This window comes from Raphanus sativus, chromosome 4 (genome assembly GCF_000801105.2).
Source record: "Raphanus sativus cultivar WK10039 chromosome 4, ASM80110v3, whole genome shotgun sequence".
Taxonomy (NCBI): domain Eukaryota; kingdom Viridiplantae; phylum Streptophyta; class Magnoliopsida; order Brassicales; family Brassicaceae; genus Raphanus; species Raphanus sativus.
In genome coordinates this window covers 31,054,529-31,067,044 of record NC_079514.1, presented here as the reverse complement: position 1 = coordinate 31,067,044, position 12,516 = coordinate 31,054,529, and the positions used below count along the sequence as shown (strand labels likewise).

General features: G+C 36.6%; 1 protein-coding gene across 1 annotated transcript; it reads right to left on the bottom strand.

The window, feature by feature from the left end:
* Positions 1–7,009: 7,009 nt before the first annotated feature.
* On the bottom strand, positions 7,010–10,108 carry LOC108848706 (uridine/cytidine kinase UKL1, chloroplastic). The gene is made up of 14 exons (XM_018622136.2): positions 9,798–10,108; positions 9,521–9,612; positions 9,360–9,429; positions 9,154–9,272; positions 8,928–9,024; positions 8,754–8,833; positions 8,454–8,648; positions 8,302–8,385; positions 8,169–8,229; positions 8,031–8,091; positions 7,849–7,942; positions 7,682–7,754; positions 7,498–7,580; positions 7,010–7,400 (listed from the first exon to the last, which is right to left on the bottom strand). The coding sequence occupies exons 1-14, from the start codon at positions 9,997–9,999 to the stop codon at positions 7,254–7,256; spliced, it is 1,458 nt and encodes a 485-aa protein (XP_018477638.1). The 5' UTR covers positions 10,000–10,108; the 3' UTR covers positions 7,010–7,253.
* Positions 10,109–12,516: the final 2,408 nt, after the last annotated feature.

Below are 12,516 nucleotides of genomic sequence, written 5' to 3'. Positions count from 1 at the left end.
AGAAAGTATTCTCATATCCAACATATATTCCCAATCTTATCTCATCTTCTTATGAGGTTCCATCCTAGACGGCACATATTATTGTGGTGGTCTATACATAATCTCTTAGGATGGTCTATGTCTGGATCATGACCCTTTATCATTCTTAGATGGGAATATCTATGCTCACTTTATATGGCCTGATGCATATTTTTATTACATGTAAATCCATGTGTTCACAAGCATTAGCTAGTGATCTTTGTATCACAAAGAATTCGGCCAAGTTCTATCATGGTCATAGACCATGTCACTCGAATTTTTAGTGTTGTTCATGGACCACGGGAGTGTCATTTCTCCCCCTCATGAACATGCTATAAATCTTTTAGATGCTTGGAACATTATAGCCTATTGAGTTTCCCTTGTGTACATGTTACACAACGTGAGATTCTATGGGATAACTCTTTTGTGCCTTTTTTCGATATCAATCTTTGCATCAATTTTAAAGACCTGGATGGCTAGTCCAGTCATGCCATAAAGTGTATAAAATTTCTTGGTCAACCTATCTGGTTACCTAGGCCTTTTGCCTTTATCATACTGATCTTTTAGCATAGTTTAGATCAGTTGGGAGTACAGTCTCGGCCATTTTTATGCCTTGGGCAATTTTTACTTTCTTTATAATCTTAAGGAACTTATATTTCCTTTGCCCATTGGTTCAATGTGGAAACCATTCATTTTTCAAAATTTTATAACTCAAATGGGACTTTTGTTTGGGTGAATAATTCATGCCTCTTTTAGGCAATGCCTTTGGTCGGATAATTTTAATTACTATACTCATTTTTAAATTTTTATTTTGTCATTTATCAATCAAGAAATTATAAAGCAAATCAAATAAGATAATATAAAAATAAAAAAACTCTTATAATAAAATTGTAAATGACAAACAAATCAAAACATAAATCAAGCCGACAATTCCCTTTATTATTCTGGACGTGGCTTCTTTGGATTCATCCTTATTCTCTCCAGCCTTATTGGCTTCAGGAAGTCTCATCTCACTGGTTTTCTTTAGTATCTCATTATTCTTCTCAGCTTGTAATAGATACGAGATCAAATTCGTATAAGTGGTGAAACCTTTTTTTTTTTTGTATGTATATTGTAACAATAGATCCCTTGGATCAGCTGTGAGGAATGTCTTTTCCAGTAAATCTTCCTCTGTTACCTCTTCACCACATAGTTTCAATTTAGAAACGATTTTGATTAGAGCTGAGTTATATTCATCTACGGACTTAAAGTCCTGAAATCTGAGATTTATCCACTCATGCCTAGCCTTTGGTAATAACACTATTGTGTATCTGGATTTTAACTCTGTCCAAAGGTCTAGAGGATTCTCAATATTTAGATACTGATCTCTGAGATCCTCAGTGAGATGTTGGCGAATAATTGTTACTGCCCCATATTTTTCATTTTCAGTTGCATACTCGCCTTTGATGATACATCTGTCAAGTCCTCTTATCTTCAGGACACTTGCAGTGTTCATGGCCCATTTTACATAATTATCTCCAGAGAGATTAAGGGCTGGATAATCCAAATTTGATATCTGAAAATATAGATTTTAGAGTCTTATTATTTGACTTATAATCAGATTCAAACAATGCATTTTGGTTTCTTTCAACCTTTTAGTTATGCAATGTGATTTGGTTTCTTTCAACCTCTAAATTATATAATCTTCTATTCATTCATTCATAACTTATACAGAAACAGAGTTTAACAATTCCCTAGGGGAATTTGAAACTAAAAACAGAGCATCCTTCGCCATAGCATCAGTAACAGAGTTCTGCAGGCGAGGAATAAACTTAAACAAGATAGAGTTAAGAGATCTACTCAACAAACCAATGTCATGGAGGATCTCTTGCAAAGCTATCACAGAGGACTTGTCTGTGAGGAGGCCAACTAGACATTTAGAATCCGAATAACAGATAATGTTCTTGTACCCCGAAGCAACGGCCATCGAGAGGCCTGATTTGAGTGCCAACGCCTCCGCCATCAGAGCAGAAGCAACGTATCGGCGAGTAGACGATCCTTGAAGTTTGACGCTGCCTTCTGCGTCCGTGGCTATCCAGCCCAGTCCCCCATCGCAGGATGAACTGTTCCATGCAGCATCGGAATAGCAGAGCAGAGCATTTGGCGGAACCTGTGGATATTGGAGATGCTGGTTTGTTTGCGGTGGGCAGTCTTTGGACGAAGCAGTTTTAGCTTTTGGCATCGGTTGAGCAGCTTGCCATTCTTTTGCTGTCCTGATTGCTTTAAGCATTATATCTGCTTCAGAAAAAGACTTATCCTCAAACAGGAATTGGTTGCGGCTTGTCCACAAGACCCACATAATCCATGGATATAAAGGGGAGAGCAGACCCATTGGCGGAAGATTTGTCATCTTTGTACATAGGTTCAGTAGCTCTCCCATTGATTCACAAGAATCTGGTGTCGGAACATGAAGCGCTGGTGCCATTTTCCAGAGTCTTTCCGCTATTGGGCAAGCAAACATCACATGAAATGTTGTTTCAAGCTCTCCACATCTTTTACAATTACCTTCAGCGAGAATTCCTCTACGTAACAGAGTTTGTCCTACTGCCAGGGCATTTGATTTCAGCTTCCAGAGAAAATGTCTGACCTTCTGTGAGCATTTAACATTCCAGACACAATGCTTCCAGTTAAAGGAAGGTTGGGGCTCACTGACATTTAGTTTAGCTGAGGCATAGCCTGATCTGGTCGTGTAGACACCATTCTTCTCTGGTAGCCAGACTTGCTCATCGTTCAGAAAGACGCTAGGGACCAGCTTTCTTATCTGCACTTCATCGTGAGGGAGATGTCGTCTTATCTGCTCCACATTCCATTCAGCATTTGGCAGGAGCAGGTCACTAACCTTAAGGTTCTGTGAAAGTAGAGTTGGTGGTCCCCAAGGCGCGCTCTGTTCCACCGGAGAGAGCCAGTTCTCACCCCACACTCTCACCTTCTTTCCTGATCCTATAGCCCATCCAAGACCTTTCTTTAAGATGTTCCTGCCAGCTAGTATCCCTCTCCACCCATGCGAAGCCGAGCCAGGCGCTGAGCAGTCGAGTAGACTCTCATCTCGGCAGTACTTATTCAGTAAAATTTGTCCTAGCAGAGATGAAGGATTCTTGAGTAATCTCCAAGCATGTTTGGCGAGTAGCGCGTCGTTAAACTGCTCAATTTCTCTAAAGCCGAGTCCGCCTGCACCTTTAGGGAGAGTGAGCTTGTCCCACGACACCCAACACATCTTTCTAAGCTCAGGTTTCATATCCCACCAAAATCGGGTAAGCACCAATTGGATTTGTTTACACAGGGATTTGGGGAGTTTGAAACAGCTCATAGTGTAAGTAGGTAGAGCTTCCAGCACTGTCTTTAGTAGAACCATCTTCCCTGCACTAGACAGAAACCTAGTCGTCCATCCATGGGACTTTTGACGGATCCGGTCGATCAAGGAGGCGAAGATATCTCTTTTTTTCCTCCCAAAGTGCTCCGGAAGGCCTAAGTACTTCCCAATGCCACCCTCATTGGAAATGTTCAGCTCCCTTTTCACTCTAATTTTCGCTTCTGGCTTCGTCTTGGAGGAGAAAGTGACAGACGATTTTGATCTATTAATGCACTGTCCAGAAGCTAACTCATACCGTTGGAGGATCGAAACGAGAGTTTTATAGCTAGTAGAGCTTGATTTTCCGAAGAACATCGTGTCATCGGCTAGGGGTGGGCATTTTACCCGATACCCGAACCCGTACCCGAATCCGACCGAAAAAACCCGAACCGAAACCGAACCGAATTAGCAAAATATGCGAACGGGTATTGAATTAGGAGAGATTGGATATCCGAACCCGAACGGGTAATACCCGAACCCGAATGGATATCCGAAGATAACCGAACATATGTATACTTAGGTCTATATTCCTAGTTTACTTCTTTAATTTTATTCAAAATGTTTATTTTTATTATGCACATAGTTCAAAATTAGATAATTTACATATAGTTGGAAAAAGGTGAAATTTTTACTCACTTAAAATGCATGTCAAGATTTTTATTTCATGCATTAACAAAAGTTACATCCAAAATTTAAAAATAATAATCAATTTATTATCTTTTATTTGTAAAATGTTATCTTCAAATTTATTAATCATTCGATTGTCAGAAAATAAAAAAATCAGTTAATTGAAATTTATATTTTTTAAATACAAAAAAACTTGAGAATGAAAATTTTAATATTTTTTTCCAAAATCTAAATATCCGAAAACCCGACCCGAAATACCCGAACCCGAACTAAAAATACCCGAACCCGACCCGAAGTAAAGAAATTCCCGAACGGGTATTACACTCCTATACCGAAATACCCGAAAATCCGAAATACCCGATCCGAACCCGAACGGGTACCCGAACGCCCACCCTATCGGCAAACAAGAGATGGTTTATGGGGGGACAGTTTCTGGCCACCTTCACCCCGGGAGAGAACCATTATCGAGAACCTTGTTGCATAGTCCCGCCAAAACTTATGTACCTTGTCGGAGCCCCCTTGATGGGATGACATGTCCTTGCGGTCCACCATTCACTAGAAACGAGTACGAGACAGACGATACGCACTCCATGATCCACCCAATGAGCACGTCGTGGAAGCCCATACATGTCAGAACCTCTCTCAAGAAATTCCATTCGATCCTGTAGTACGCCTTACTCATATCTGTTTTCACTGCCATTGAGACATGTTTTTCGGCCTTAGATTGTCGCAAGAAGTGGAGTACTTCATGGGTTATCAACACATTATCACCAATAGAGCGCCCTGACACGAAGGCTGATTGGGATGGTGAGATAAGCATGTGAAGGAGCGGTTTGATCCTCATAGATAGGAGCTTTGCAATAATCTTATACTGCGTGTTGTACAATGCAATAGATTTCAATAATCTTATACTCGATCAGATTTCAATATCAAAATTGGGATTTGGTCGTGGTGATGCAACCAGAAAGGTATATAACGTTTGTAGAGATTACACTTCAATATGTTGATTGTTTTGTTTTCGAGATGTATTTTTTTTTTGTACGACGATGTTGTTAGAATAGATAAAAATTTGCATTTCACTTGCTATTTCTTTTGATAAAATCATTAGATTGGATTTTTATCAGAATATATACATAGTTGAAATCTTGCCAATTTTATACAACCAAAAACGTCGAAAAAGAGTTTCAAGCAAAGATGATAGCCAAATGTAACTGTTGTATTATGAGAAACATAATTGATATTCTGTTAGGGAGAAGTTTTAGAAGAAAGTTTCTTCGGATCTCAATATTAGAGTTGTAAAAGCACATCCAATGGAGGGATGTAACGTGGCTATATTACAATAAAAATTTAAAAATAATCAAAACTGAAAAAAGAGGAGAGAGAAGTTCTAAACTAAAAGATTTTAAGAACTTCATTTAAACTCATGGAGCACTTGTCAATTTGTGATTGATGTAATTATATTTTTCTATTTATAATTTAACAGAACAATCATGGAGATGCTCTAATGTTCTCCAGTTTAAAATTTGCATTTAGTTGTTTTTCTAATATTTTTATGCTTTTATTGTAATTTGACGTTTTATTTAAATAAAATAGTTGAAAAGGAACTTTAAACCAAAATATTTGCAGTGATTTATTTGACATTATATATACATATATAAACTAAACAAAATAATGTTTAAAATATATTTTAATCTTCATACAAGAAACAATTTTTAATAAATTATGATTATTATATTTAATTGTAATACTATGATTTTAAACATTTTTATTAGTGTTAATGTTATTAATTTATTAAAAAACTTGATGCATATGGTAGTACATGAATAATAAATATCTAGAATACTAATTTTTAATCGCTAAACAAGACATATCACTCAATACACTTATAATCTCAACCAGTGGCGGAGGTACATTTAAGGGAGGGAGTCAACTGACCCCTATGATTTTGTAGAAAACAAACTAATTGAACCCCCTAATATTTGCTAAAATTCAGTTTGAACCCAAGATTTTTCAAACCAATAGCTATGGGGGTGATTGGTTTAATCTGTGAGTGCTGTACACAGCTTTAATTCTCCCCACAGCACTCGAATGAAATCAATCAAGCTTTGGTCAATTTTTAAATTTCACAGCCATATCTATCTTTTATCTTTTTTTATGGCTGTGGAGAGCTAAATTCCTAGAGCACTTTTTCAACTGCTTTTGAAAATATTCTCTCTCTTTTGTATCAACCCACGTATGTTTCCTTTTCTATATAGTAATATATTTCATTAATATAAATATAATAATATATTTCTTGCATATATAATCCACAAAATATTACAAATACTATGCAAATATATATATGTATATATTACATAAATAAAAAATGTTTCACATACATATAGAAATAAAAGTTACATGTACTAATTTATATCATAATCATTTTATAATTTTTAAAATAACTAATTAACTTATAAATTTTAATTTTAATATATTATTATTTAATTCTAGTTTTACTTTTAGTATAATAGAATTTAATTTTAGTATAAATGCATAATGTTAATACTAACCAATCATGCTTTTTAAAAAAACTTACAGCTAAAATCTTACAGTTACAGCACAAAATCTTACAGCATTATTTCTACAGCAAAAATATAAATCTACAGCTGCAACCAATCAGACCCTATATTGACCCCAGTAAATACTCTGGCTGGCTCAGCCCCTGATCGCAACACTCGTATCTTCAAACTGTGCATCTTCATAACTCACGCAACCGCACTTACAAACCTCGTGTTAGGCGCCCACCCCTCGGGTTAGCACCCAATCAGATCCTAAAACTAATTGGCTAGAAAAGCCAGAAAGCACCCACCCCTCGTGTTAGCACCCAATCAGATTCTAAAACTAATTGGCTAGAAAAGCCAGAAAATTTTGGTTATGATTTCTTTGATTTTACATTTTTTGTCTGGTTCGGCAAATCCCTATTTCTGATCGCAATCATTTTCAAGTCGGAAAATTACTAATTAAAAAAAATCAGAAATCAAAGTGTTTCAAGAATAATTTGAAGTTAGCAATAAGAGCTTGATAAATCACAAGAGGAGGAAAATATAATGCAGAAGAATTAAGAACCAAGAAGCTCTGTGAAGGGACATGCAACTACAACTACTGTCTAAGCTATTTCGACACTAAACGCGTCCTTTATTGCTGCATCCCCCTCACAGTGTTTTAGTGGTGGCTCATGGTTTTACTCATCAGTGCCGAAGTAACGATCACCAAACTCGCCTAAACCTGGTATAACTCGGAACTCTTTGTTCAGACACTGGTCTATTTCAGATGTCACAATCTTCAATGCCGGAAACCGTTTGCAGACACAATGAATTCCTTCTGGCGCCTATAACAAAGCAATGTTATAATAACTAGCAGAGCGAGAGAGAGAGAGAGAAGCAAAGAGACAGAGAGAGAGAGAGAGCTTTGACTTCAACACTCACCGAGATAAGGTTGAGGAATATAATGTGAGATTCAGGAACTCCTTTCTGAATGAGTAGTTCAATGGCTTGATTAGCAGAGTTACCTTCAACAGGAAGCAACAATCATGAAGGTAGGGTTTAGAGAAATTAAAAATCCATCAAAAAGGACTAAAACCGAATATGCAGCGTAAAAGAGATCAAGCACCTGTAGCTAAGACAGGGTCTAGAAGCAGGACATGGCGTTCAGAGATGTCGCGAGGAAGCTTCTCATATATAAGCTGTGATTCGTATATGAGAGGAACAACTTTAAATTTTCTTTTTAATAAAACGAGATTATACATTAAAATTAGAAATATATAAATATGAGCAGACCTGTTTTCCATCGTCTCCATCACGATGAATAAGAATCTTCCCTAACTTAATCCCTTTGCAGCAAGCGCGTAATGCATTTTCCATGCTTTCACCACTAACAAAAAGAAAATATTAACTTTTTAGGCAAACATCATTTAAATCATATATGGCTTCCAAGATTAATAATAATCAAGAAGGCTCACCTTCGAATAATAGAGATCCCACAAAGTTTCTTGCAGAAATCAACTCCAGTGTATACAGCTCCTGATAGAGGAAAATATAAGCAAAATTAAACCAAATGAATAAGCTAGTGTGTAAAGTCACGCACTACACTCTCACACCTGTTGGAGTAACTACTTGTTTCTCAGTGAAGGGCAAATGACCAAGACCATGCTCCACCACCTGCAATAAAATTGTTAAAAACGTAAGAAAGCTGAGTGATGTTGAAAGACAAGAGATGAAACAGAGAAATACCAGACGAATGAGCCTGTCTGAATAGAACACAAAATCATGCTTTGATATGTCCTTCTCCCTGATAAGTGTATGCATGCCTCTTATCTGCAATCATGACCTTATGATGATACGAACACTTACTCAAGCATCAAAAAGAGCAAGAGTAAGATAACCTGAAATGTTGATTGGATGACATAAACATTTGGGTAGATTTTGCAGAGATCATGCTGCCCGAGTTTTGTGTGGATGTGCTGGGTAATCAAATCAACAGCGACGTGATTGTCACCTCCTCGAGGAATGATCACGTCAGCATATTTCTTAGAGGGAAGTACAAAGTCATCAAACGCCGGTTTCACGAACTTTGCATACTGTAAAATGAACACAACATTCTCAGACATGGAAATGATCAAAGCCACCTAACTAGGAACCCAGTTCAATCCTAGAGAATAAAATTGAAAGAAAGAAAGAGGAACCTGGTCGAGGACAGATTCGGCATCCCTGCCCCTCTCAACTAAGTCACGCCTGAGTCTGCGAGCAAGCCTCACATCAGCATCTGACAGCCAGTTAACAGCGTAAGATGAGGATTAGAGGGAGAAATGAGCTATTTATATATATGAAAAAAAGACAGTGCATTTTGTCATCATCACCTGTGTCAACGAAGATCTTCATGTTCATCAGATTGCGAACTCGGGAGTCATGAAAAACAAGAATCCCTTCCAAAATTATAACATCAGAAGCATTCACCTGATACAGGGTCATGTCCCAAACGATATTAAAGATCAAAACTTTATGCATGAAAATTCAAAGGGATAGAAGATATGCACGTAGAAACAACACGTCTAAAATCATCGAGGAGTAAAGTAAAGTAGGCACCTGGCGGAAAGAGTCAGATCTACGCTGATGAGTCTTAAAGTCGTAAATAGGAACTTGATAGGGTTGGCCGCTCTTGAGAGTCTCAGCACAATGCAAAAGCTGCTCCGTGTCAAACGCATCTGCAGAACAATCATTTTTACTTATAAGCAAAAAAAAAAAAACAAAGTAGTAAGATAAAAAATCCAAAGGCGAAGACAGAGCCTTACCAGGATGATCAAAGTTGTACTCGTGCACACGCTGCAGCTCTTCAGTTGTCAAACCACGGTAAAACGAATCCTACACAAGAAAAAAAAATAACAAATCAAATTCCAAATTCTTATATGATTATGATGATGATGATGATGGTGCTAAATCTCATCCCAAAAACCTGGTTAATTAGAACAACACGATGGTCATGAAGTTGCTGGATTATCAGGTCGCACACTGTTGTTTTACCAGACGCCGTACCACCAGAAACCCCTACACATCATATCACATATCAAAAAATGATATTATTCATAAAGAAACCCTAATCATAAATCTCAAAAATCCGAGAGATGAAACACAATTATCCAAATTTGATCAAACCCAGGCCATAAATATATTAAAAAAAAAATCAATTAAAAGTAACGGAAAAGGCTTTATTAGAGAGAGTATGAAATTACCGATAACGAAGGGCTGTTTGGGAGACTCAGGAGAAGAAGAAGAGGAAGGGACAGCAGAAAGGAGGTGAGACAGAGAAGGGACGGAGGAATTGGGTGGAGAAGAAGAAGAAGAAGAGAGAAGGCCGTCGAAGCGGAGGCCGGAGAAGTGTGGGCCTGATGCCTTCTCCATGGCGCAGTCTACCGACGAAGAATTCTCCGGCATTGAACCGGTGGTTTACAGGTTTTTTTCTTCTTTTTTTTTTGTTGTTTGTCGGCGAAGAATAAAAAGCGTTTTGAGGACTGGAACGAGTGACTATGATTCTGTTCAACGCAAAGTAACCCTTTTCACTCAGACCCTGGGGTTCTGTTATTATTATTATTTTTTAATATTATTTTAGAAATATTAGTTTTATAATAGTTTCTGTCAGAAAAGATATTGTGAGAAGATATTGGTGGTTGGATAATCAAATTAATTAATCAAGTAAAAAAATGAAGGAAAGAGACTACTATTTAGATTAGTTTTTTAAAAAACCCAGCAGTCAAGAAAAAAAAAGAATTTTTTTTTATAGTTTTAAGCCGATGAAGGGGATCTCTCTCTCTTCTTCTAGAGAGAGAGAATTCTATCTTCTTCCCCTTTTCACTCATACAAATCTTCGGAAGGGGAAGAAATTTATGTTGTCTTTTGATGTAAATTAGTTTTCTTCGATCAATAGATCGAGTTTTTTTGTTTCCCTTGGGGATTATATATTTCGCTTGACGAATCTTTTGTGGTGTTTTTCAATCTCAAATCGGATTTGATCTTCAAGGTTTATGATAATTCCGATTTGGGTTGATAGCAATAAACTTTTGGATGACAACCTTTTGCTTGTGCTTAATGTTTCTTCTCGTTTGAAGAAAAGTTCGGAATCTTTGAAGTCTGGGTTTTCACTGGTTATGCTCAATCTTTGATTTAAGAGAGTTAATCTTCACTTAACCGATTAGATTTCGGATTAGATGAGTGCAAGTTTCTCTGAAAATCGAAGATTAAGAAGATTGGATTGTCCGATGGGTCTTGTAGAACGGGAAAAGCAGAGTTGGGGCCTATTCAAGGCGTCTCAACAAATTCCTTGCTCTCTAGGTCCGACGGTGAATTCTGGATTCAAAGTCTGGTGATTAGTCAAGCTTTTACAGTTGATTCCGGCAACAAACCGCAAAAGGAGCACAAAGGAGTACAAGATTTAAGAGTCGTTGAATCTCGCGGTGGTTTACCAGAAGAAACTTCACCGGCGGTAGCAGTTTCACTGGCGGTGGAATGAAGACGACACAACTCATAAATGAAAGCCACGTAGCAGAGAGTTAACCTAAGGTTTACACGTATAACTCTTGCGTTGTATTTTCTTATTTTAGTGGGTTATGTGTTTGGACCTTTATCTTAACTTGTATTCCTTTTAAGCCCATGAGGCATAATAAAAAAATAGTTGAAAAAAAAAAGTTTTAAGCCGATGACATGAGGTTTTTACAGTTCTGTCATCGGTATGTTTGATTCGTTTTACTTCTATTTCTTTAATCTGATTTATTTCTGGTTATTTATTTTATTTGATCGCCAATTTATTTTAAATCTGACAAAAAAATTATCGTTCTTTTGTATTGGAAAGACAAAGGTTTCGGTTCAATTGAACCGTTTAGAAAAAGTAACTGACATATCTACTGCGGATGGTGGCGACGGGTCTTACCGACTTCAATCGTTGATAGTTCCTCATGTGATGGTGATGGAATTCTTGCTGCAAAATATGCTTACTTCAAAAAGTAGTATCAAATTCTATGGAATAATGATCTTTTTGACTCTATTATCAGTAATAGAGCAATATAAATAGTTGTTTTGTCTTAGTGGTTCCTACTGGAGTATTTAAAAAAGAGTGACAATAGTTTTTAATTCAGTCTGAAGCGTGGTATATTTGGATTAATACGAAGATAGAGTTTTTATGTGAAAATCTTTAGTCATCCATACGCAAGATGTGTGTTATTTTAATTCGGATCCCTATAAGTGTGTATCCATTTTTTAATTTTGTTTTGATAGTTCTCGTTATTCAAAACTATTTACCGCTTAATAATAAAATCCAGCGTTAAAAAAAAAATTACTTTAGATTTTTACTATATGCACCTTTAAAAAAATATTCATAAAGAGACATTTTTTATGGCGTATAAAATTTTCAAACAAAATCTAATAATTAGCATATGAAATACTAGAAGACTAATGGATATTCCACTCTCGTACCAGTCAAAGTAAGTCCCACTTGCTATGACTCGTGCGTGATACATGTTGCCTAAAACCAAAGCGTCCAAAAGTAAATTAACTTTTTATTAACTTTGCGTGTTTTGTCACCACTACCTTCTTTTTTTTTTTTGAAACACTGTCACCACTACCTTCAAAACATCATTTCTTTCTTTTTTTTTGGATTTCATCGATGTTTTTGATGAGGAACATATAGTTTAAATATTTCATAAATAATTAAAAAACGTGACAGTAATCTTATAATATATGATTTCTCAAAAAAACAAGAATTTTGATTAGAATTGCCGGTGACACTAATCTAGACCCGAGCAAAAGCTTTAGCCATTACAAATTTGACCCAACAAATGATCCAAAAACTAACGATTAATAAATCGACAAAAGCTTCTATTCCTCCAAATATTTTTCTGTCGTGTGCTATTAATCATAGCAAATCAGCAAGTATATATAACCAGTGCAAAATTATTCAGA